At 42.2% G+C, this 26,198-nt stretch overlaps 1 protein-coding gene and 1 non-coding gene across 3 annotated transcripts in view; one reads left to right on the forward strand and one right to left on the reverse strand.

Annotated features, from left to right (window-relative positions):
* The window catches only part of Scp2 (sterol carrier protein 2, liver), a 101,142-nt gene that overhangs the window by 32,693 nt on the left and 42,251 nt on the right, over positions 1-26,198 (reverse strand). For both annotated transcript variants that reach the window (NM_011327.4, XM_011240477.2), the window contains exons 5-10: positions 25,769-25,833; positions 21,500-21,626; positions 16,302-16,365; positions 14,715-14,801; positions 10,490-10,640; positions 8,633-8,780 (exon numbers count right to left, since the gene is read on the reverse strand). In NM_011327.4, coding sequence (NP_035457.1) covers positions 8,633-8,780; positions 10,490-10,640; positions 14,715-14,801; positions 16,302-16,365; positions 21,500-21,626; positions 25,769-25,833 — 642 coding nt within the window. The remainder of the gene's footprint in view (positions 1-8,632; positions 8,781-10,489; positions 10,641-14,714; positions 14,802-16,301; positions 16,366-21,499; positions 21,627-25,768; positions 25,834-26,198) is intronic.
* Mir6397 (microRNA 6397) lies at positions 10,835-10,927 on the forward strand. The gene has a single exon (NR_105823.1). It is a non-coding gene; the product is annotated as a microRNA 6397 (primary transcript).

The following is a 26,198-nucleotide window of genomic DNA, read 5'->3' on the forward strand; positions in this document are numbered from 1 at the left end:
ATTTGGCCTGCGCCTCTGTGTGGGTGAGAAGCTAGCAGGCCTTTGAAGAAAGAAATGATGCTGGCCAGCTTCTAACACAACCATCTGCTTCTTCTCCTTGTATATCAAAGAGACTGAAGGAATCCGGGCAGGCTAGGGGCCGGCTGGGAGATGACCACAACCTAAGGCACCATGCTGGCTGTGACAAAGACTGACTGGCAAGATGTGGTATACTCAGAATTTATTAGAAGGCAGAGTAGGAGCCAACAGAATCCAAAGATGGATTTGGTGGGGCATTGTGAGAAGGTGACTGAAGACTGATTCTGCAGAGGTCAAAGGATGGCTCCGCAGTTAAGAGCACCTGTTATTCTTTTGACAACCTGGATCCCAAAACAAACTTGGGCAGTTGACAACGTCCTGTAACCAAGGGATCCAACAATCTTTTCTGGCCTTTGTGGGTAGCCCTACACATGCTTGTAGATGCACACGCACATGTACACACACATGAATACATAAATAAATCTTTAAAAAGAATGGTTCTCCAGTTTCCTGTGTGATCAACTGAAAGATGTCCAAGTTGGAGAGAGAGGTTTGGGAAATATTAGCAGTCCAGTTTCTGAACTTAGGTTTGAGCTACAGACAAGCCATCAAAAAGCAAACAGCACACACAAACTCACACACACACACACACACACACACACACACACACACACACAAAATCAACCTATAACACCCTGAAAAGTAGGCAGTTTGCTCCCTGAATCTAGATTTCAGGGAAGCACTGGGAGCAACCTGAAAGTCATCACTCATCACATGATATTTAACTGGGTTCCAGTTGCATGTTCCCTGTGTGGTGAGTGTGGTGTAGGGGGCTACTTCTGATGCTCTGTTAGGAAATCTGTGTTTACTGGCACAGAAGGTCCTTACCACCAACTGGCTTTTGATCTATCAATAAAGATGTCAACAGTCAATAGTTGGACAGAAAGAACTCGAGGTGGGACTTCCAGGTTCCCATAGGCTAGGAAAGAGGAAGAGAATGGAAGTGAGGGACCCTAAGGGCTTTTTCCAGTCCCACACCCTCCTTACAGCTTCCCTCTCCCATCTGGGGTCAAGGCTAGGCCAAGTTACATTCTCCACCCACAGGAACATTCTTAGAAAAATTATTAGAATGTCCTGACTGATAAGTTACCTGACCCTCTGGAAAGTCCCAAGTAGAGTTCAAATGTGTGTCACGCTTGCTGGACAATAGATTTAAAGGTCAATGTGCATAGCCAATATGTTTGAACTGCAACCTTGCTGATGTAATAGCCATTCAGGGTCATCTTCTAGTCACTCACCTTGAGGGACTAATTGAAGCTTGACTCCTACAAGCTGGAAAACAAACCTCTTGCTTTTGCATCAATCTGGGTGTCTTGGGGGGGGGGCACGTCTCAAAGTAGACACCATTGACCAATGGTCGGGGTCTTACAGAGGTACTTGGGGGAGAGAGATGGGACAGACTTGGAGCTACAGGGGAGATCTTACAAAATGTAAGTAGAAAGGGAAAGCACCTTGGGCAAGAAGACCAACGGGCTTCACAGAAGGTAAGTGAGCAACTAAGCCAAGGGCAGAGTTAGAGGTGTTGAGCTGGGAGTGAAGGTAAGGGCATGCTAGCCACGAAGGCTTAGAAGAGCCCAGCCACAGACCCAGTAAGCCAGTTTAAAAATAAGCTAATGTGGGTGTGTGTCTTTTATCCAAAGATCTGAGATCGCTCCTGGGCAGGTGCATGGTTGTGACCAGTTGGGAACACAAAATGGTGTAGACAACACTACACATTACACAATGTGTTCGTGTCCCACAATGCTCCTCTCCTAGCACCACCACTGAAGGCATGTATACAGTGCTAGTCACATCAGAGAGTACACCTGATTAGCAAGGAGAGAGCTCAGGGAAGCTGCACACAAGGCTGAATTCCAGTTATGCTTCCTCAGGCTGTCCTGATCAGCTCTGCACAAGTAAACTGCATCCCAGAATAGCACTCCACGTCAACAAAGGTAGTGTTCTAGAACTAAGTCTATACCCTTACTGTACACCCCAACCCCCAGCAGACATACACACACACACACACACACACACACACACACACACACACACACACACACATTTGGCTTTTTGAGACAGTCAAAAGTATCCCAGACTAGCCTTGAACCCCAGATCCTCCTTTCTCTGCCTCCCAAGTGCTGGGATTACAGATGAGCAGCACCATCCCACTGAAACCCCACCTTTGTACCAACAGAACCAGGAAAACAAACCCCACAGGCTGAACAGTAAGCATTGAAGGGCACAGTAGAGAGAGTCAGGACAGAGCCCCACCTCCCTAATTACGAGTGTAGACTTATACTCAGAGTAAGTGAGTCTGAGGTTCACTCCACAGCTACAGATGCATGGGATGGCCCCAAACCAGCACAGCACAGGCTCGGGAACTAAACAGGGACTTCGGCTGCCACCTCAGAAGGCAAGTCAGAATTTGTGAGGACAAACTGGGCTGGCTGTGAAAGGAAATAAAACTTGAGACACGTGATTCATGTAATTTATGTCAAATAGCCCAAAGAGTTGTTTGTGAGCTTTGAAACCTGGGGCTGAGAACATAGCAGAACAGGCCAGGACATGCCTGGGCAGGCCCCTCGTTACACGTCCTGACTGGCCTAGTGCCTCCCTATCTCCTGCCCTTCTGACAGTCTGTTGATGTTTAAATGGACCAATCATGTGAAACCGCACCAATTCCTCCCCCAGCCCCACCCCTTTTCTATAAAACCCCTAGCTTCCAAGCCTCGTGGTGGAAACCACTGTCTCCTGTGTGAGATACATTTCGAACCGGAGCTTCGCCATTATAGCTCCACCATGTGGTCGACACCTCTGTCTCCTGCGGGAGATATGTGTCGGCCCCGGAGCTCCGTCATTAAACTTCCTCATGCTTTTACATCAAGATGGTCGTCTGTTCGTGATTCTTGGGTGCACGACGAATGGGAATTAAGTGGGGGTTTCCCCACTAGGTTCTTTCGGTTGCTTGCTTAATCACAAACAGTGAGATAATTCAGTTAGTAAACAAATTTCTAAACCTGAGGACTGAGTACTCACATAAAAAGCTAGATTTAGTGTGTGTGTGTGTGTGTGTGTGTGTGTGTGTGTGTGTGTTTGTAATTCTAGTACTGAGGAGGCAGAGACAGCAATTTTCTGGGGCTCACTGACCAGCCTGACTACCCTAAAACCAGGGAGCCCCAGGTCTAGCAAGAGACTTTGTCTCAAAAATTAAATGGGGGGAGTTGATCCTTAGGATTGACACTAGAGGCTGATGCCCACTTCCCTACAGCTCATATTACATGGCCCCACCACTCCTCTCCAGAGGATGCTGAATAAAGTAGCATTCATGTGTTCAGGATGCGATCTAAATTATTCATCCCACAAAGAACCTGAACCACCCCCCACCAACCAACTCCCAAGAGGAAAGAGCTGGACAGATGCCAAACCCCAAAGTTCAGATTACAAAATGATCAAGGACTTTCAAATTGATACTAGCGCTGCAAGGTGAAAGAGACACACAAATAAACACCAAGACAGACAGAGTTCTCCACAGAGCCAAGAAGCTAGAGAATGAATCAAATACAGATTTGAAAAGTGAAATCTTTGAAATAAAACACTGAGTCCAGATGTGCTAGAGCATGCCTGGGATGCGAGCACACCAGGGGCAGAGGCTGGAAGGTCAGGGACAGCCAGAGACCGACACAGAAAGGCCCTGCTTCTTTGTTCCTTTATTTTTTCAGTACTGGAGATTGAACTCAGGCTCTCCTATATACAAGCCAAACACTGCTTACTGAGCTATATCCCCAGTCTGAGATCTGTCTCCGAAAAGAAAGAAAAGGAAGAATAGGGAAGGGAAGGGGAGGGGAGGGGAGGGGAGGGGAGGGGAGGGGAGGGGAGGGGAGGGGAGGGGAGGGGAGGGGAGGGGAGGGGAGGAGAGGGGAGGAGAGGGGAGGGGAGGAGAGGAGAGGAGAGGAGAGGAGAGGATAAAAAGAATAAGAGGACATCCTACCACTCTGGAAGCTGAAGCAGGAAGCTTGTGTGGTCAAGGCTGGCAAGACACTGTCAGAAAGAAAGAAAGAAAGAAAGAAAGAAAGAAAGAAAGAAAGAAAGAAAGAAAGAAAGAAAGAAAGAAAGAAAGAAAGAAAGAAAGAAAGAGAAAGGAGAAAGAAAAGAAAGAGAAAGGAAGAAGAGAAAAGAAAAGAGAGAGATAAAGAAATTTTTGATTAAACAAACAAAACAAAAAAAAAGGAAAGAAAAAGAAAAAGTCTTACTCCAGTGGCTCAGAGCAGACAGGGGATTTTAAAATGAACAGATGGCCGGGCAGTAGTGCCCACCTTTAATCCCAACACTCAGGAGACAAAAGCAGGTCGGTATTTGAGTTCAAAGCCAACCTGGTCTACAGAGTAAGCTCCAGGACAGCCAAGGCTACACAAGAAACCCTGTCTCTACTGCCCCCCCCCCAAAAAAAAAAGGAAAAGGAAGAACTGGGTTTGATCACTAATACCACAAAAAACAAAGAACAAGTGTCACAGACTTGAAAGAACAAGTGTCACAGACTTGAAAGAACAAGTGTCACAGACTTGAAAGAACAAGTGTCTTGTGGGATAATACCAAAGGCTCTAAAACAGAACCGAAGGGAAAGGGGGCGCATCTGCCTTGGCACACACAGGCCCCAGGGTTAGAGCTCCAGGACTGAATGGACCAGGCAGGACGGTTCCCAGCTCCCAGAGCCTGGAAGGAGGTGAGGACACGGGGAGCAAGAGGCCATGTCCACTCTCTACTGTCTCAAAAAACAAAAGGAAAGTAAGAAAAGAAGAGAGAAGATGCTAAAAGAAAGTCTTCAGGCTAAAGAAATGAAAAAGAAAGAACCCTGAGTGCTGGCGAGATGGCTCAGTGATGAAGAGCTCGCACAGGCTAGGCTGATGGTGCACGGCTCTAATCCCAGCACTCAGGAAGCACAGGTCAGGGGATCTCTGTGAGTTTGAAACCAGTCTGCTCTAAATAGTGAGCTCTAGGACAGCCTGGGTATTGAGACCCTGTCTCCAAGAGAGACTGTGGAACGAACGTTAAGCCCTAAATGGAATGTCTCCATCAAATCCTCAGGGTAGGGAAACCCATCTACTTCCACTTCCCAATGCCAAAGAAGAGGAAAAAAATGTAAGAGCCAGAGGGTATGGAGGAGGCCAAGAAAACAGGCCCTCTCAATCAACATGATCAAAGCTCATGTGAACTCACAGAGACTGAGGCAGCAGGCCCAGCCTGCACAGGTCTGCACCCGGTCCTCTGTGTACATGCTATGGCTTCCAGTTTAGCATTCTCATGGGATTCCTGAGTGTACAAATTCCTGATTCTTGGGCCCCCTCTAATGTTCTTTTCCTTCTGTTTGTTTGCCTTGTCCAACTCCAATGTGGTTTGTGTTATCTTATTATATTTTATTTTGTTGTACTTAAAAAACGAAAAAGCACATCTGGTCTTGTAGAGAACCCGGGCTTGGTTCCCACACCCATATGGCAGCTCACAACCAGCTCTAACTCCAGTCCAGGAGACCCAATGCCCTCTTCTGGTTTCCTCAGGCAATAGGCATACACATGATGCACATGCGTACGTGCAGGCAAAACACAAACACACAGAATAAAAACGAAAAAAGAAAAATAAAGAAGAAACAACAGGGGCCCTGTGTGACTCCACTTCCCCATTGATTACAGCGTCCTGCCCACTGTGTTCATTTTCCCTGCAAACCATAAGATGCTACACTTCTGAATTGTCTGCGTGAGCCATCAGCTTGTACAAGACCTCCCGACCCCAACTCTCAGGAGCCTGGCACTGAAGAACCTGCCAGTCCAGTTCAGTCTTGGGCTGGGAGGTGGCTCTGTGGGTAAAGTATTGTGTCACAAACAGGAAGACCTGAATTTGAAACCCTAAAGCCATATAAAAGCCTAGTGCTAGCAAAACAGGAAGTGGGATAGGAGAAGCTCTGGAAGCTTGCAAGCAAGAAGAGAGAGGCATTATCTCAAACAAGAAGATTGTCCTCTGACACCACAGGCATTCTGTATCTCTCTCTCTCTCTCTCTCTCTCTCTCTCTCTCTCTCTCTCTCTCTCTCTCACACACACACACACACACATTATCTCCAACAAGAAGATTGTCCTCCTACACCATAGGCATTCTGTAGCGCTCTCTCTCTCTCTCTCGCTCTCTCTCTCTCTCTCTCTCTCTCTTTCTCTCTCATTGTCTCAAACAAGAAGATTGTCCTCTGACACCACAGGCATTCTGTAGCTCTCTCTCTCTCATTTACACACACATGATCTTTAAGAATGAAGAAAGCAATAGGAATAAATATCTACATAAATATAAAAAACTTTTTCTTCTTAATGTCTTCAAAATAAGATGAAAGAAAATTATTTCATCACATTAATATTTTCAATCCAAACAGATGTAATACTGTGGCAGCTAGAAGAATGAGATCAGTAAAGGGAAAGAAGAGGCAAGGTTTCACCCTTGCATGTGAAGAGTCACAATACTAACTACGAGACTGAAGGTTAAGTACACACACATGAGCTTGGAGCAGTAGTTCTTAGCTGGGAGAGATTTTACCCACAGGGAGAAATCTAGTAATGTCTAGAGATATTCTTGGCTGTCACAACTGTGGGAGGCATTTGTGGCACTTTGGGTAGAAGGCCAGGAATACTCACTGCTGAACACCCTAAGATGTGCAAGCTCTACCACAGAATAACATCTCAAATGTCACTGACATGTGTGATGTCAGCGCTGAGGCTATCCTATTCACAGCCACTGGGAAAGAAAAAGAAACAGAGGGGCTAAGGGTGCAGCTAACTCTGTAGCATACCAGAACTTGGAACACAGAAGCAAACAGATCAGAAGTTCAAGGTCATTGTCAGCTACATAGCAAGTTAGGCCTAGCCTGGGGGGAGTGGGGCCTGTGTGATGGCTCAGTAGGTAAAGCACTCATGACACAAGCTAGGTGGCCGAGTGTGACCCTGGAACCCATTACACAAGCTAGGTGCCCTAATGTGACCCTGGAACTCATGACACAAGCTAGGTGCCCGAGTGTGACCCTGGAACCCAGACACAAGTTAGATGCCCGAGTGTGACCCTGGAACCCAGACAATGGAGAAAGGAGAAAAGAAGCTCCATGAAGCGTCCTCTGCCTCCTTACGTGTGCTATGCCACACACAAACCATACACACAATACACACAATAACCATTGACTAATTACCAAATGTTTGAAAAGAAATCATGCCAACAAAAGCCAGCAGATACATTAAAATAGCATACTAAAAGTATTCAAACAATGCAAAAGAAGACAGAAGGACAGGGGAAGAAAAAGTACAGAACACAAGGAGACAACATAATACAACAGTCACCCTGAACCATACAGACACACACAACTATGTCCTTGGACTAGAAAAAAATGTTCACAACATAATTGACTATTGTTGACCTATAGCTAGAATATATATATATAGTACATGTATGAATATTATATTACATATATATGTATTACAACACAATAAAGACAAATAACAGAGACTCAAAGGGCAGAGATTTAAATAGATCTAAAAGACATAAAATGAGGTGCTGGAGCAATGGCTCAGCAGTGAAGAACACGCAGGGCTCTTCTCCAGAGAACCCAAGTTTGATTCCTAACACTCACTTAGGGTGACTCACAATCAGCTGTAACTCCAGCCCTAGGAGGTCCAGTGCTCTTTTCTGCACTCCGTGGGCACCTGAAGTCACACATTCATGTAACCACACACAGGCACTGACATACACACATAAGATAGTTTGTTTTTTTTTTTTAAAAATGAAGAAACATAAATGACCAATTAGCTCACAAAAATTTTTTTTCAATATCATCAACCATGGGTAATATGAAAATTAAGACTAAGATACAATTACATCCTCTTGAGCATGCCTGAAATGTACACAACTGACCATCAAGTGCTGACAAGGAGGCGAAGCAACTCAAAGTCCACACTCTTAGGAACATGGCATGCTTTAGAAATGGAAAGGAACCCTTCAAACTCACCAACTAGTTTTCTGTTTTTCTTGCTGCCCATCTATTTAAACACAATTTTAAAAATACTTGGGATCACAGGCCTAATAAATCCTCTTTAAAGCGTAACCATACATTCTAAGTACTGATTTGCATAATGTAAATTAAGAACATACTCTGTTATGCCAGTGTTTGTGTTGTCCAAGGCTGGATGTTCTAAAAACTCTCCGAGCAAAACTTCTTACATCTGGTTTGCACAGTGTGGCAGAGTCAACGTGCAGGGAAAGGCAGTTAGTGACTTGTATTGTTTAATGATGGAAGCAAATGGGCTGGAGAGATGGCTCAGTGGCTAAAAGCACTGATTGCTCTTCAAGAGGTCCTAAGTTCGATTCCCAGCAACCACATGGTGGCTCACAACCATCTGTAATGAGATCCAAATTCCCTCTTGTGCTGTGTCTGAAGACAGCTACAGTGTACTCACATGCATTAAATAAGTAAATCTTTTTTTTTTTAAAAAAAGAAAAGAAAGTGAAGCCTTCTCAATGGGACTTGCACAGGGCCCCTTCAAAGACACTACCTTCTGGACAGAGCCCCAGTGCTTCGTAAGTGATGAGTTCATTGACAGAGAAGCAATCGTGAAGCTCTATCACGTCGACATCGTTGGGTGTCAGGCCGGACTTCTCATAGCATCTCCTGGCAGCTTCTTTACTCATATCATAGCCAACCTGCATCCAGGTAAATAAGGGCAGCAACATTTGGCCTTTTAGACCAGGATTTTAAGAGAGTAATACATGCATAACATTAAAAGCTCAAAATGTCACATATATTGAAATCTCAGCTGATTCTGCATTATATAAAAAAAATCAATAAAATATAAAAAATGTACATCTCGAATTTTATACTATAAACTATAAGTGTTTAAATAAGATATTGAAAAAGGACTTAGAATCTGAGATTCTTCTTAAACTATTATGAAATCACAGTGTACATCTGTAGTAATGAGATCATAGTGTATATCTGTACTGATGAGGTCACAGCGTACAATTGTACTGATGAGGTCATAGTATATAGCTGTGGTGATGAGATCATAGTGTACAGTTGTACTGATGAGGTCATAGTATTGCAGTTGTACTAGTTGAAGAGGATTTTCATTATGAGACAGACACAGTGAAAAATAATGGGGCAATTTCTACAGGAAAATATGTAACCTGTTTTAGAAGATCATATGTGATTCAAACCATTTTTGCACAGGCTATGTTTGATTTTTAATCAAGGAATAAGGCAAACATACTATAAAGTGTGCTGTGAGGCAATCTGAGTATAGTCTGTACACTATAACCCAATTTCACGGTCTTGGCTTTGCTGGTCAATGTCCCACTAAAGGGACAAAATACCTAAGAAAACAACTGAAGAACAGGAAAGCTTTGTTTTGCTGTGTTTTAGACAGGATTTCGTGTAGCCCAGGCTAGCCCCAAATCCACTGTGTAGCTAAGGATGACCTGGTGCTCTTGTTCTTCCTGCCTTACCTCTCAAGTGCTGAGGTTACAGGTGTATGCAACCTTGCCCACTGGAAAAACTTAGTCTGCTTCATGGTTTTACAAGGCTGTTCACCTCATGAAGGCCAGGAAGCAGACAGAGTGCTAGCTTTTTCAACAACACCTCTGCCCTAAAACCCACTGAGCTATGAATCCATCAATGCCTTAGTACTTTGATTAGGTCAGAGCCCCCATGAAGCAATCACCTCCCAAAGACTCCACCTCAAAACATTGCTCAAGCAGGGACTAAGTCTCTGATACAGCAACATATAGGGAACAGTTTAGGTCCACACCAAAGTACTGATTAAGTTATGTGAGCATTTGAAATTTGTAGCATGTGTAAAAACTATTTTATAAACTGTACTTTACCATGCAAATGTTTCTGTGGGCTAAGGGCGAATCCTTAATTGTTCAACTCACTAGGTCTGAACTCTTATTTTCTCTTCAATAAGGGCCCACCCCTTTAATCCCAGCATTCAGGAGGCAGAGTTGACGATTTCAGAATTTGAGGCTAGCCTGGTCTACAGAGACAGTTCCTGGACAGTCGGGGCTATGTGGAAAAACCCTGTCTCAAAACAACAACAACACCCCAAAACCCTGAACCAGCATGTCTAATGAATTAAAATATCTTACTCATGGCTCTAACCTAAATAACATCTGGTTAGCAATGTAGCTGAGGCTACCCCTGAATTCCTGATCCTCCTCCTTCTATGCCCCAATTACAGGAGTGTACCAAGCCCAATTCCTGCACAAACCCTTAAGAACAGGCTACAGTGAGAACCTTTCTAGATCAAGTTTTTATAATATCTTCTAGATCTAATGACAATAAAATGCCAGGTTGGAACTTAAAATACTATTTCCTTAATTTGATTTTTTAAAACAAAGAATCTCTGACATACCACTTTAATAATACTTTTCTCTTCAAACGTACTGGGTAAGTCAGTCATCATCTCCTGGGCCACAATCTCCACCGCTTTGGACTGCAGGCCGTACTGCTGCACAAACTCCTCGCTGGACAGAATCGCGGCAGCGGCACCATCTGAGGTGGGGCTAATCAGAAGTGAAAAGAATTACTTCTGCCAGCATCTCCTTGGGTTTCAGACTGGGAGCAAGGAGAAGAACGACCAAGCAGGCTTCCTGGCCAACTCGCAGTCTTCTCTGTGATATTTACAGTTAAATTGCACATCCATCCTGTTGAGGCTGAGCCTCTAGTAAGACCTCAAACGGCCCTCACTGCTCAGTCTGCAGTCTCTCCCTCAAATTCTCACTGAAAGAATCCTGGATATGCATGAGGCGATTTCTGGAGACTTTCAGTGGAGTGAGTCTAAAAGGCTGCTTCCTGTCTTAATACTATGAAGACACATGCCAGGAGCCATCTAGAAACTAAATGGTTCTGCCTTAGATTAAAATCTAGGATGGGCTTGCTCCTGTAGGCAAAGCCCAGGATTTTTCATTTTAGGAAAGATTCCTGCTATTTATATGCCTTTCTTATTATTAAATATATGTAACAATCACTTCGGATTTCTGCAGAACAATAAAGATGTACTGTCTTATAGTGATACTATGTAGACAAATAGATGACTTCTTAAATCGTAATGATGATCTTATAAGAATTTCTAAAATTATATTAGTAATTTTTAAGCTCTTTTAATAGGATTGCTATTAAATCTTTTCTGATATCAAAACTGTAATGAAAACTCTGCCAGTCTTCAAGTGTTATGAGTTAATTGAGAAAACAAGCAGGCATCTACTACTCAGAGCACATTCCAAGAGGTTGTAAAATCATTAACCAAAGGTCATAAAAAGGGAACTAAGGATTTACTATAGATACAAGGACAGAAGATAAAATAACAAACTGGATTTATCTATACAAATCTTCACTAATACTTAGTCACAAACATTATAGTTTTTAACCATAGTTGAGCTAGTGACAGAAAATGAGTGTTTAGCTAGATAATTACTCTTTTTTTTTTTTTTTTTTTTTTTTTTGGTTTTTCGAGACAGGGGTTCTCTGTATAGCCCTGGCTGTCCTGGAACTCACTTTGTAGACCAGGCTGTCCTGGAACTCAGAAATCCACCTGCCTCTGCCTCCTGACTGCTGGGATATTGGATATTAGTCCTCAATCGGGTGTATGATTGGTAAAGATCTTTTCCCAATCTGTTGATTGCCATTTTGCCCTACTGACAATGTCCTTTGACTTACAGAAGCTTTGTAATTTTATGAGGTTCCATTTGTCAGTTCTTGATCTTAGAGCATAAGCTATTAGTATTCTGTTCAGGAAATTTTCCCCTGTGCCCATGTGCTCGAGGCTCTTCCCCTGCCTGTCACTGTACCAATTCCATACAGTTTTTTTCACAATTGCTCTGTAGTACAGCTTGAGATCAGGGATGGTGATTCTACCAGAAGTTCTTTTATTGTTGAGAATAGTTTTCGATACCCTAGGTTTTTTGTTATTCCAGATGAATTTGCAAATTGCTCTCTCTAACTCTATGAAGAATTGAGTTGGAATTTTGATGGGGATTCCATTGAATCTGTAGATTGCTTTTGACAAGATGGCCATTTTTACTATATTAATCCTACCAATCCATGAGCATGGGAGATCATTCCATCTTCTGAGATCTTCTTCAATTTCTTTCTTCAGAGACTTGAAGTTCTTGTCATACAGATCTTTCACTTCCTCAGTTAGAGTCACACCAAGGTATTTTATATTATTTGTGACTATTGTGAAGGGTGTTGTTTCCCTAATTTCTTTTTCAGCCTGTTTATCCTTTATGTAGAGGAAGGCCACTGATTTGTTTCAGTAAATTTTATATCCAACTACTTTGCTGAAGTTGTTTATCAGGTTTAGGAGTTCTCTGGTGGAATTTTTGGGGTCACTTAAGTATACTATCATATCATCTGCAAGTAGTGATATATTTTTTTAATATTTATTTATTTATTATATGTGTGTACACTGTAGCTGTCTTCAGACACTACAGAAGAGGGCATCAGATTTTTGTAACAGATGGTTGTGAGCCACCATGTGGTTGCAGGGATTTGAACTCAGGACCTTTGGAAGAGCAGTCAGTGCTCTTAACCTGAGCCATCTCATCAGCCCCAAATAGTGATATTTTGATTTCTTCCATTCCAATTTGTATCCCTTTGACCTCCTTTTGTTGTCTAATTGCTCTAGCTAGAACTTTGAGTACTATGTTGAATAGGTAGGGAGAGAGTGGGCAGCCTTGTCTAGCTAGTCCCTGATTTTAGTGGGACTGCTTCAAGTTTCTCTCCATTCAGTTTGATGTTGGCTACTGGTTTGCTGTATATTGCTTTTACTACGTCTAGGTATAGGCCTTGAACTCCTAATCTTTCCAAGACTTTTTATCATGAAGAGGTGTTGGGTTTTGTCAAATGCTTTCTCAGCATCTAATGAAATGATCATATGGGGTTTTTTTTCTTTGAGTTTGCTTATATAGTGGATTACACTGATGGATTTCTGTATATTGAACCATCCCTGCATCCCTGGGATGAAGCCTACCTGACCGTGATGAATGATTGTTTTAGTGTGTTCTTGGATTCGGTTGCAAGAATTTTATTGAGTATTTTTGCATTGATATTCATAAGAGAAATTGGTCTGAAGCTCTTTTTCTTTGTTGGGTCTTAGTGTGGTTTAGATATCAGAGTAATTTTGGCTTCATAGAACAAATTTGGTAGAGTACCTTCTGTTACTATTTTGTGGAATAGTTTGAGGAGTATTGGTTTTAGGTTTTCTTTGAAGGTGTGATGGAGCTCATTTTTCATCCAGAATGAGTGAGTTCTTTCTACACTGGTGCTTGGTCTTTTTCTCCACATGCATATGTAAGTATGGATGTGTGTGTGAGTATGTATGTAACTATGAGATAAGTTTGTAAGTTGGGCCCAACTGGTTACAATAGAGATTTATAAATGAATATGTATGAATCTGTATATGAATTTATATGTTTAATCCATATTTGCTTGTGTAAAAGTTTTTCCTTCTGCAAGTGTAATTCTCTTCTCCTGGTTCAGTAGAAGTTTATTGTTCCAAAATTCCCCCTTGCCTGACAATCAAGAGGCATTTGGACAAGAGGGAAAAGGCTCTAGCAATTATTCCTTTACTTAATTCCCTTCTGTTTTATGAGGAGGTGCTAATTGCCAGAGGTTGCAGTTTCTGGCCCAAAAGGAACTCAGGCAGTTCAGCTGCAGTAGCAAAGTGACTTAGACTTAAGATAAGTAAACATTTTATCATTATACAGCAACCATAAGTATCTTGTAAAACCAAGTCTTACCCCCCACTGAAGCTCTTCCCCCTCCACTGCCACAAGAAGAACAAAGAAGAAAGAAGAACAATGGGGGCTGACCCCCAGTGGACACGACTCTGGGCTCACACCACTCAAGCTTTGTTATACCCCAGAGAGCTCAGTCTGAAACCCTTTTGGAAGCTGGGACAGAATAAAGTGGGAATATGGAAAATCCAGAGGTAAGTCCCCTGAGATCTCAACACTGACCTACAGTAAGCTGTGAAGGGAGATGGCACACACGTGAGGCCCCCAGTGAGTTATGAAGGATTTTCTAAGTAGGCCGACCCTCAGTCTGTATGTGCCAGGTGACAGCTGACTCATTTTTTTAACTGCATCCCAGAAAGTATCTCTGGCATACAGCCAGGAGTGTACACAGGACTACACAGTACTCAATCGATGTCCCAGGAGTGAGAGAGTGGCAGGCAAGTTTCAAGATGTGACCATGAGCATCGTCAGAGCTACAAAAAAGGTATTCCTTCTTTCCTTTCCACTCCTTATCTATCACAAAGTAAAACTTCCTGTACTGAAATCTATAGGGAAACTAAACTGCTCCAAGAACCTCAGGCTGCACTGGCATCTGATTTTACACATTTTTAATGAATAAACAGAGAGCAGTCAAAGCAAACAGAAGTTACTAGAAGTAAAACGTATCTTTTCATGACCTCAGAGCAGCCACAGAAAATAAGGGTGCACTCTTCTGAAGTCACCAGAGTGCAGAGCACGTTGGCCAGTCTATAGAAGCTGCAGAGACATCATAAAGGTTAGCCACCAAGGGGCAGGTAGGTAGGCGGTCATGTCTAGGAAATGCCAACATGTTTTTCTTACCAGCATTGCAAGATAGTCAGAAAATCGAAAACTGGTTTTGATTTCATTACTTCTTCTAAGCTGTATTCATCTTGGAACTGGGAATACCTAAACACAAGAGAAGCAAAGAAGCAACTGTAAGGCAGGTGGATCTCTGAGCTGGAGGCCAGCCTGGTCTACAAAGTGAGTTCTAGGACAGCCAGGGCTACACAGAGAAACCCTGTCTCGAAAAAGTAAAAAAAAAAAAAAACCAACAACAACAACAACAAAAACAAAAACAACAACAACAACAAAAACAACAACAAAAACAAAACCAAAGTGAGATCCAGGACAGCCAGAGCCAGGGTTAAACAGAGAAACCCTGTCTTAAAAAAAAAAAAAAAAAAAAAAGAGGAGGAAGAGGGAGAGGAGGAGGAGGGAGGCAGCCATCATCAGATTAGAACTGTGACCTTGCATGCTCAGAAACACAGGGCAAAATAAACCCAATTCCTTCTTTATAACTTATCCAGTCCATATTTTTATGGTATTATTGGCAAAAAAAAAAAATCAAACTTTGTACATGTTTGGCATTGCTTTTATACAGATTCTAATTACGTGGCATCAATTCAGTTCCCAATGGATCACTTTCCCCCAGAAAACACTGAGTTCTTGCTATGAATCATCAATAAGCATTCAGAGATTGTTGATTGACAGTAAGTCTGAATACATCTGATATCATTTACTTTAGATTATTTTTGGATATAACTAATTACGTTGTTTTTCCAAAATAAGTTCATAACACTAAAGTGACTGAAATCCATCTCAGTTATAAACTTAATACACATTTTACAATTGTGGGGTTTTTTGGGGTTTTTTGGTTGGTTGGTTGGTTGGTTGGTTTTTTTCTGGACAGGGTTTCTCTGTGTAGCCCTGGCTGTCCTGGAACTTACTCTGTAGACCAGGCTGGACTCGAACTCAGAAATCCACCTGCCTCTGCCTCCCAAGTGCTGGGACTAAAGTCGTGTGCCACCACACCCAGCTTTTGCAATTGTTTTTGCTGTGCAAAGAAATGAACCTAGGACCTCACATATGCTAATCACTAGCTCTACCACTAACCTACATCATCAACCCCATTTAACATTTTAATACCTGTCACTCTTACTCTTATTTAAAAGAATCATTAAAGCCAGGTGGGAAGAACCATGCCTATAATTCCAGTACTTAGGAAGCTGATGCAAAGGACTGCCATAAACTGTAGGCTGGCCAGGGCTATAGCTCAAACTCTGACTCTCCTAACAAAAGAAAGAAAGAAGGGAAAGGAAAGAAGAGGGGAGAGGAGGGGAGGGGATTGAGAGGGGGAGGGGGAGGGGAGGGGAGGGAGAAGGAGAGGGAGAGGAGGGAGAGGGAGAAGAACCATTAGACTCTAATGATAATTTAAGTATAATTAAGTCAAGAACTAGGAAGGCAAAAGTAAACAACATGTGATTTGGGTACAAGTCTTTCTTTTATAAAATAAACAAACATCCAGGTTAATATCTTTGAGATCTCACACTTGTTTTCTGAGAATACAACTGCATATTACATGGTAGGCCAGAGCAGATTTTCATGTCATGCCTCTGAAACACTTACGTGTTATTAACTGAGTGTTTATGATTTTTCCATCCAATTTTTGCAAAGTGTTCAACTTTTGTTCCTGCAGAGAGAGCAAACATCTATCAATGTGCTGGTTTCTACAGCTCATTACCCCAAATGTCACAGTGGAACTCAGTGTTTGGCTAAATATCTCCATAATTTCTCTTGCACTGATATCAGGGTTAAAGACAGTGATCACTCATATAATTTGTTATAATTAAATTTGAGTGTTTCATAAATAGAATCAAGAGATGTATGAGATAAAAACAGTTCAGACTGTCTATTCTATTTAGAATAATTAGGATTCAGCTTCAAAAACTAGAAAATACAGCCTTAGCCATAGTGCGTAGCTGGAGGGTATTGCCAGCAGTGATCCAGTGTCTGCCAGACATTTCCAAGCCTGAAGAGAGTGGGTGTGCCAATCACGTCCTCCAGGGGCCTGGTAAACAGTCCCAACAACCTCCCTTTATGACACGGCAGAAGGGTCTTTAGAAAAGTTACATCCAGTAAATTATGTATGCTTTCCAGATCTCTAGGAGGTGCGGATTATTCATTTGTTTTGTTTCGTGTTGTGTTTTGAGATAGGGTCTCGCTGCTTAGTCTTTGGTTGGCTTGAAACTCAGCATGTAGCATAGGATAGCTTTGAACTCACAGAGCTCTGCCTGCCTCTGCCTCCCAGGTGCTGGGATCGAAGGCATGCACCACCACCGCCCAGCCTGGAGTAAGTTCTATTCTGAGGTTCTATGTATATTCATACTCAGGTTCTCTAACAGTGTGATGTGTTTACCAGGAAAACTGTGGCAAAGTGCAGGACTCACAGTTTTTGAGAGTGGTGCCAAACACTTATAATCCCAACACATAGGAAGTGGAAGCAAGGAGGGCCAAGAGTTTAAGGCCAGCCTGAACTACATTGAACCTTGTCTCAAAAAAATACAATAGAATAGGGAAAGATGCTGTGGTACATGCCTTTAGCTCCAGTACTTAGGAGGCAGAAGCGGGCTCTAAGTTTGAAGCCAGCCTGGTGTACACTTTATTAGCCCAGGTTAGCCAAGGCTGTACAACGAGAGCCTGTCTCAAAATAAAATAAAGACCATGGGTGAAAATTATAGGAAAAGAGATTTGAAAGTTTTTGTTGTTGTTTCTGGTTTGGTTTGAGGTGTTTTATTGGTTTTTTTCCCCCTTTGTTTTTAAGACAGGGCTTTCCGTGGACTGGCACATACAAAAGCATCTCTTAGAAAAGGACCCTGCTAGCCGGGCGTGGTGGCACACGCCTTTAATCCCAGCACTTGGGAGGCAGAGGCAGGTGGATTTCTGAGTTCGAGGCCAGCCTGGTCTACAAAGTGAGTTCCAGGACAGCCAGAGCTATACAGAGAAACCCTGTCTCGAAAACAAAAAGAAAAGAAAGAAAGAAAGAAAGAGAGAGAGAGAGAGAGAGAGAGAGAGAGAGAGAGAGAGAGAGAGAGAGAGAGAGAGAGAGAGAAAGAAAGAAAGAAAGAAAGAAAGAAAGAAAAGGACCCTGCTGACCACTTACCACCTATTTCTTAAGCCTGATACTAGCCAAAGGCTAGATGATCTCTAACTCTGCACTTGATATTAGCCAAAAGGCCGAGAAGTGATGATCTCTACTCTGTACTGCCAATTAATTTTTATTGGATGTTAACAGGCATAGAAGAAAATACCTGCAATCCCAGCACTTGTGGTAGAGAAAGGAAGATTGCAAGATCATCCTCAATTACATAAATCCTCCCCCCTCAAATGTTCCCCCTTTTTAAAAAAAAAAAAGAATTTTGGCAGCTCAAAGAATATACTTAGTACAAAAAGTATAAACAAAATCCAACCTCCTAGAATTAAATTATAAAACCACAAAAGTCTGCTGAGTCTATCAGGTTCAGTTAAAGACATGGTGGTGCATGCCTATCAGCTGAACACTCATGAGGGAGAGTCAAGCAATTGGCCTGCATGAATCCCAGGCTAGCCTGGGTTACACACTGAGTTCTAGGATAGCCCAGGCTACACTATAGATCCTGTCAACAAACAAAAACAAGTTCAACTATTTCAAAGTTTAGACTAGAAAATTATTAATCCATTCCAAGTAATATAAAACTTAAGAAAACATGTAAGTTTAAAAATACACCAGTAGCAGGAACTCTAAGGCCAATGGAAGCTGCTACATCTGTCTCTATAGCCTCCAAAAATCATACAAACAAGAAGGAAAAGCACGGGTGCAATACCATATAACCAGGAAACCCAGGAGGACAGAGGGGCCCAAACCTCAGAATCTCTGTAAGTCAAGAAAAAGAAAAGACTAATGCAAAAAAAAAAAGACCAAGTCCCAACCACAAACCTTTGGGGTAACAAGAGCAGCCAGAGGAAAAACAGTGGAGGAGAGAGGACAGGAGCCAGTGGCGGCCCACAGTCGCTCTAGAGAACGACGCTCTCCCCAAGTGTGACCACACAGAGGAAAATGTTCTTATAATAGAAATAAAGGGCTTTTTAAAATCACCACTTATTTGTGTGTGCATGAGTGTGCATGGTATTTGTATGGGCACTGGGGCATGTGTGTGAATGGTATTTATATGTGCTTATGGACACTGGGTATTTGACTTGGGGCCTCATGATTGCACAGCAATTTCTTTTATCTAAGCCTTCTTCCAAGACCTCTAGAAATAAAAGTTGAAGTTGTAAATGGTTTTTTTTAAATCAGTTAATAAATAGTGACATTACTTTTTAGAGTCATAATCGAGCTGATCTGAAAAATCTAAGTGAAATGGATCATTTACTGGAGAAATAGAGATTACTAAAATAGATCCCATTAGCAATAAAATGTTTAACCTAAAAGAAATACAGAAAACTAGGTTGAGGGTGTATATCAGTTGGTAGAGATCTTGCCTAGCATGTAGGAGGCCCTGGGTTCAATCCTAAGCAAAAATGGGCTATGGTAACACAAGCCTGTCACCTCAGTACTCGGGAGGACTAGACATTCAAGGTCATCCTCACTTCCTAAGAGTCAGAGGGCTACAGTAACCTTGGAAGGGAGAGGAGAGGGGAAGGGGGAAGGAAAGAGGAAAGAAAAAGGACAAAAGGAAAGGACACACAGACAATCATTAGCCAACTACCTCTACCCTCCCCCCCAAAAAACCTCTGACTCAAACATTGTCCTACAAAGTCCTGCCACAGCTATAAAGAGCACGTGGGTCCAAGGCTCCATAAATGGTTGCAGAGCATTAAAAGTGAAAAACAATATGTTTATGAGGCAAGTATAAAACTAAGACCCAGAAACCCCAGGGCTAGTGGGCTAGGGCCCAGCAGTAGAGGGCTTGACTAGCAAGGCCCAACACCACGGGAAATAAAGTAAACTGTGTGATTTCAGTGTGGTGAATGAAGACTAACCATTGGAGACTTAAGTTCAAAAACCAAAATAAAGTAGCATCCAAACTCGATAAGTACAACCAAAATTGTCATCTGGTCACAATCATTATCTAGAAAGTAAGGAAACTTAAAGTATTTATGACATTCAAACAGTTTGTTGCAAACGTTTTTATAACTTTATTTGCAAAATAGATTTTTTAAAGAAACCACTCAAGCTGAGTACTTACCCCAGCACTCTCCTGAAGAGTCAAGGGGGTATTCATGGACAAGAAACTGCTAGATCCCCATGTTCATGTCTCCTCGCAACTTGGAACTGTCTGCCTTGCTCCTACTGAGCCTACAGCATTACCAAGCCTAACATCACTGGAGAATGGGTATTGTCAGTATGGCTTTCACATCTTCCTGCTATTATAGTAAAGATGAAAGCCAGGCTGGTGGACTCAGTCCCCAGTACTGTAAAGGAGGAACAGCAGAGCCAGCGTGGGTCAGGTCCTGCAGTCACCGGCCAGCACCCATACACACATGCATAAACAACTGAAAAGGACTCTCCTGGCTACGCAGTGACAGTTCCTGACTTCACAGTGAGGAATCAGCTGTTCTCACAGGATCTCCACTTCCCAGTGAGAAGTTACCTCATCAAGTTACCTCATCTGTAACATTATCAAAGGACCTCAAAGATGCTCCTAACACCCTCCTCCCTCCTAAATTCTAATGTTGAAACTCTGGCCTCAATGACTAGGAGACGGGGCCTCTACAGGAGGGAGGCAGTGAACAGAATGCTGATGTCCTGACTAGCATCCCATGCTGAAATCTTAACCACTGAGCCATCTCTCCAGCCCCCCACCCCATGCTGAAATCTAATCCCCAAGGTGCTAGTATCAGGAGCAGAGCCTTCAGGAACAGGGTCAGCGTCCTTACAAAAGAGGTTGGAGAGGGGGGTCTGTGAAGTTGGTAGGGTGCTTGTAGAGCCCCAGGTTTAATCCCAAGCACCCATGTAGTGGTGACAACCACTTGTAACTCCAGTTCCAGAGGATCTGATGCCCTCTTCTGGCCTCCAAGGGCACCAGACATGCATGTGATACACAGGCAAAACACCATACCCATAACAATTAAAAAGAAATCTTTTCAAAAATATTTTATATCTTAAATATCCCAATATCTTCCACATGTCCTTAACAAACACCTGCTATTTCTTATTGCATGAGCATAACTAGTAATAAGCCTGAAGGGTGGTGTTTTTGTTGTTATTTTTAAGGCAGGATCTCACTATACATGCTTGGCTGACCTATAACTCATTATGTGAACCAAGCTGGCCTTGAACTTAAGGAGATCCAAATACCTCGGTGCTGTAATTAGATGGGTCATCACGCCCAGTCTCTAAAGAAGTGATTCTCAACCTTCCTACTGCTGTGACCCTCTAATATAGTTCGCCATGGTATTGTGACCCCCAAACATAAAATTATTTTTGTTGTTACTTTATAATTGTAACTTGCTACTGTTATAAATCATAATATAAACATCTAACATGCATTATAGTCTTAGGTGACCCCTGGGTTTGACCTCTCCCTCAAGGGGCTGAGACCCACAGATTGAGACCTACTGCTCTAAAGGATATTGTTGGGTTTTTTTTTAAGATTAATTTATTTTATGTATATGATTACACTGTAGCTGTCTTCAGACATACTAGAAGGCATCAGATCCCATTACAGATGGTTGTGAGCCACCATGTGGTTGTTGGGAACTGAACTCAGGACCTCTGGAAAAGCAGTCAGTGCTCTTAACCATTGAGCCATCTCTCCAGCCCAGGATTTTTTTTTTTAACGTACCATATTTTTCCATATGTTCTTTCCCAGCATACCCAAACATCTGAGGAGTAATCGGATGTGCAGACAATCCATACTTATCGATCAAGACTTCAATATGTTTATCAGTTGGAGTGGTCCGATCTGAGAACTTAAAGAGAAAAATAAAATTTAATGAGCAGCTGACATAAACATGCCTCTCTGCGACTTACAGTATTGTCAAGACATTTGCTTATCCTGAGAGCACAGTAAACCAATATAGTCAATGTAAGTAAAATCATCAAGAAATACTTTGTAGCAGGAAAACATGAAAATATGGGTATGGTTGCATATCCCACCACTTGGGAGGTAGAGGCAGGAGGGTCAAGAGTTTAAGATTAGTCTTAGTTACATGGCAAGTCAGACGCCAGTTTATGCTGAAATCTAATCCCCAAGGTGCTAGTATCAGGAGCAGGGTATTCATGAACAGGATTAGTGTCCTTATAAAAGAGGAGAAAGAGTCTGGAGAGGGGGGTCTGTGATTTTATATATATACACAACACACACACACACACACACACACATATTTGTTGAGGTTTGGTTTGTTGCTACGTATTGTAAGGTCTAGGCCTACAAGTGAATTCTCACACTTGCATGCTTTTGTTGTACAGACCTTGTTCCTTAATTTAAAACTATTGGTTAAAAAAAAATGGCAACAGCCAGTTACTGGAGGGATTAGAGGTAGGTGGGTTTGGAGTTATTTGGTTGGGGGTGAAGTGAAAGGGAGAGAGGAGAGACCATGAGTAGGAGAGAAGTTGCCTTGGGTAGGTGAGTCATGAAAACATGGCCAAGAGGGCTGGCCAATCGGAGTTAAGAGCAGCTCAGATTGAGCATGGCAAGTTTTAACTCGGGGTTATTGATAGGGAGGTAGAGTCTAATAGCCTAGAGTGTAAATATTTGCCCAGTTTTGGTACATTAAAGGCTTATCATAAATATAAAGATCGTGTGTCTTTTATCTGGGAACTGAAAGATCAAAGGCAGAGCACAAAGCCCAATTTTTAGATTAAATATTTACTACAACAAATATCTCCTTGATTTTTTTTCTTTCTTTCTTTCTCCTAGTTTTTGTTTTTGAGATAGGGACTCTGTACATAGTCCTGGCTGTCCTGGAATTCGCTATGTGGACCAGGCTGACTTAGAACTCATAGAGACCTGACTCCCCAGCGATGAGATTGTTGTGCTTGGCTTGTTAATTCATTTAGGAGCCAGAAAGATGGGTCAGTGGTTAAAGGCTCTCCCCATAGGGGTTGATGATCTGAATTTAATCCCTGGGTGCCTATATGGTCCAACAACAAAGTAGTCATCAGACCTCATCTTTCGTGCCAAGCCATGAGAAGACACATGGACACACACAAAGTAAGCGTGAATTGACACGTTTCTCTTGGGTTTTTAAATATTTGTTATTTTATAAGTATGGGTGTTCTGGCTGTACGTATGTTTGTATACTGTGTGTGCCTGGTGATCCCCAGATAGTTGTGAGTCACCATGTAGATGCTGGGAATCGGATGCAGGTGCTCTGGAAAAGCAGACAGTACTTCCTAACTGCTGAGCCATCTCTCTCTACCCAGTGAATTAATAAAAAAACAAAACCAATCCACCAAACAAACAAACAAACAAACAAAAGCAAAGCAAAAAACAGGTTTACCAAACCTCCACTATCCACTATTTAGCAGTAACTGAACTCAGAGAATAAAGGCACTTGGACTGGGGAGAAAGGGACAAATGATGAGACTCAATTAATATGCAAATGTGATTCTATAAACCCAGAATAGATGTTAGGAGGATAAAAGCTGAGTGGGAGGGACTGGAGAGATGGCTCAGTGGTTAAGAGCACTGACTGCTCTTCCAAGGTCCTGAGTTCAATTTCCAGCAACCACATGGTGGCTCACAACCATCTGTAATGGGATCTGAAGCCCTCTTCTGGTGTGTGCCTGAAGACAGCTGCAGTGTGCTCATATACATAAAAAATAAATCTTAAAAAAAAGAACTGAATGGGAAACTGGAGCTCACAACAACAGTCAGAGGCTTAGGTGGGGCCGTAAAGGCTGAAGAAAGAACAATCTGGGCAGACACCCAAAGCAGGAGCGCAGCCGCGGATTTCAGGTACGGAGCTAAGCAGGATGAGGAGAAGGTAGTGTCTGATGGCCTGAGTTCAATTCCCAGAACCCACCTGGGAAGGAGAGACCTGATGCCTGAAAGTTGTCCTCTGACCTCCAAACTTAAACAATGGCATGTGCACACCCACCTTTCCACACCACACATGCGTATCACACACACACACACACACACACACACACACACACACACACAGAGTAATAAAAATACTTAAAAATGTTTTAGAAGCACCTTGGGATCATGTTGCAGGACAAATGCAAGCTACGCCAGTGATGGGCAGGAGAACTGATTAGTTATGCAGACCTCTTGCCCTCTGCCTAATGATCCTGGCAGCACCCCTGAAGATGGATTTGAGGTGCCTGAATCCTTTAATCTCTTCCTCTTCTCAGTGTGGTCAGTGTGTTGACTATATCTCTCCAATTTCCGTCATCACTCATCTGTTTAAGTGGCAAATCGAGGATACATCACCTAGGCTAGACCCCTTGAGTTGCAGGAGCCTAGGCTTGTACCTAAAAACTCCAATTAAACCTTGAAGGGGCTGGTGAGATGGCACAGGGGTAAAGGCACTTGCCACCTGAGTGTGATCCCTGGGAACTTCACAGTAGAAGGTGAGAACTGACTCCTGCAAGGAGTGCCACCATAGCCGCTGACCTCGCTGACCTCTGAGTAGGCCGCCACATTCCATACCTGCCCCTCCCCCATTCCAGCAATGTACTTTTCCCCCACCCACAAATATAATTTTGAAAAATGTATTAGCATTCATTTCAATAAGTAATCAATGTAAGAATGGAAGATATTTTACTTTTCTGAGGCAGGGTGAGCCCTGGCTATCCCCGGAACTCACTGTGTAGACTAGGCTGGCTTCGAACTCACAGAGCCTGGCTCTGCCTCCTGAGTTATATTCTTTATCAAATTAAGTCTTCGAAATACTGTGTATATTTTATATCTATAACACATCCCAATTTATAAATACATTTTCATTGGGAATATTTCATGCTCATTGCATTTATATTTCACAAAAACATAGTTGTAGAAATAGATTTATAGGCCCAAGTTATCCCAAATACACTCGAAAGTTTTTCAGTAATGGAACAGAGTATTAATTTACCCTTAATTAAAATTAAATTAAAAATTCAGTTCCTCAGTTGTACTCAATAGTAAAATGTGCCAACTGCCCCCTGCCAGGTCCAGCTGCTGCAAGGAGCTCTCCCAGTGCAGCAAGCATTCCTTAAAAGCATATTTATTATATATTATAGTGTGTGAGTGTGCATGAGCATAGCATGGCATGTCTATGGAGGTCAGAAGACAACTTGCAGGAATCAGTTCTCTCCTACCATAAGATCGCCCTCAGACCAGCAGTCTTGGCAGCCCTCAGACCAGCATACCAGCACGCTTTCCTTCCTGCTCAAAAGAGTGACTCCTGCTTCTGTGAGAAGGAATTGATGCTTTTGTGCATAGATTACCTATAGAATGTGAAAAGTTGTACTACGTGATCTGAAGGAGACAAATCAGTCAAACAGAAGACAGAACCGAGGCCAAGCAGGAGGCCGAGCCTCAGCCACAGAAACAGCCAGCTGTTTTCCTTAAAATAACAAGGAACCTGCCTGGAGAGAAGAGAGTCGGAAATTCAAGAACATCCTCAACTACAAAGTGAGTGTGAGGCTAGTCTGGGCTTCATGGGACCCTGTCATAATAAAATAAACTGTCAAATCATGGGCTAGAGAGGTGGCTCAGCAGTTTAGAGCATTCGCTGCTCTTCCTGAAAACTCAAACTCTGTTACCTGCCACATCGTGAGACCCAATAACTCCAAATCTGGGGGGTTTCATACCCTCTTAGGGCCTCTGAAATACCCAAACACACATAGCATACACACACACACACACACACACACACACACACACACACACACACACAGGCATGTGCACGTACACACAAAAGAATAAAAGCATATAAATCTTTAAATGAATGTATTGTATTTAAATGAATGTATTATATTTAAATGAATGTATTGTATGTATTTTTAAACATCAAATAAATCAAATTTTATGTTGCTTACTAACCGACTCTATTTATGCTGGTCAGATGGACAGTTTTCTCATAATGTTAAGACAATTCCAAAGTAACAATAAATTACTCACTTTTGTTCCAATGGATCCCCTCTCCATCTTCTCAAACCCAAGAGCCAACACACAATTTGCCAAGCCTTTAAAAAATATTTCAAAATTTTAAATTTTCAGACACTCAACAAAGCACTATTAAATTTTTAAGTTATTATAAATTTTTAATATTTTAAATTTAATTATTATTTTAAGTAAAACTTAAAAGGGGATTCTCTTTTTTCCCCTATCCCCTTAAAAGGGGATTCTCAAAAAAGAATTGTATTAGAAGAAAAAGGACATCAAAAATTATGTTAAAGTTCAAATGAAAAACAAAACATCACTACACTATCAAATTTTTTCTTTAAAAAAAAAAGAAAGAGGGGACTGGCGAAATAGCTCAGCACTGACTGCTCTCCTGAAGGTCTGAGTTCAAATCCCAGCAACCACATAGTGGCTCACAACCATTGGT

This window comes from Mus musculus, chromosome 4 (assembly GCF_000001635.26).
Source record: "Mus musculus strain C57BL/6J chromosome 4, GRCm38.p6 C57BL/6J".
Classification (NCBI taxonomy): Eukaryota; Metazoa; Chordata; class Mammalia; order Rodentia; family Muridae; genus Mus; species Mus musculus.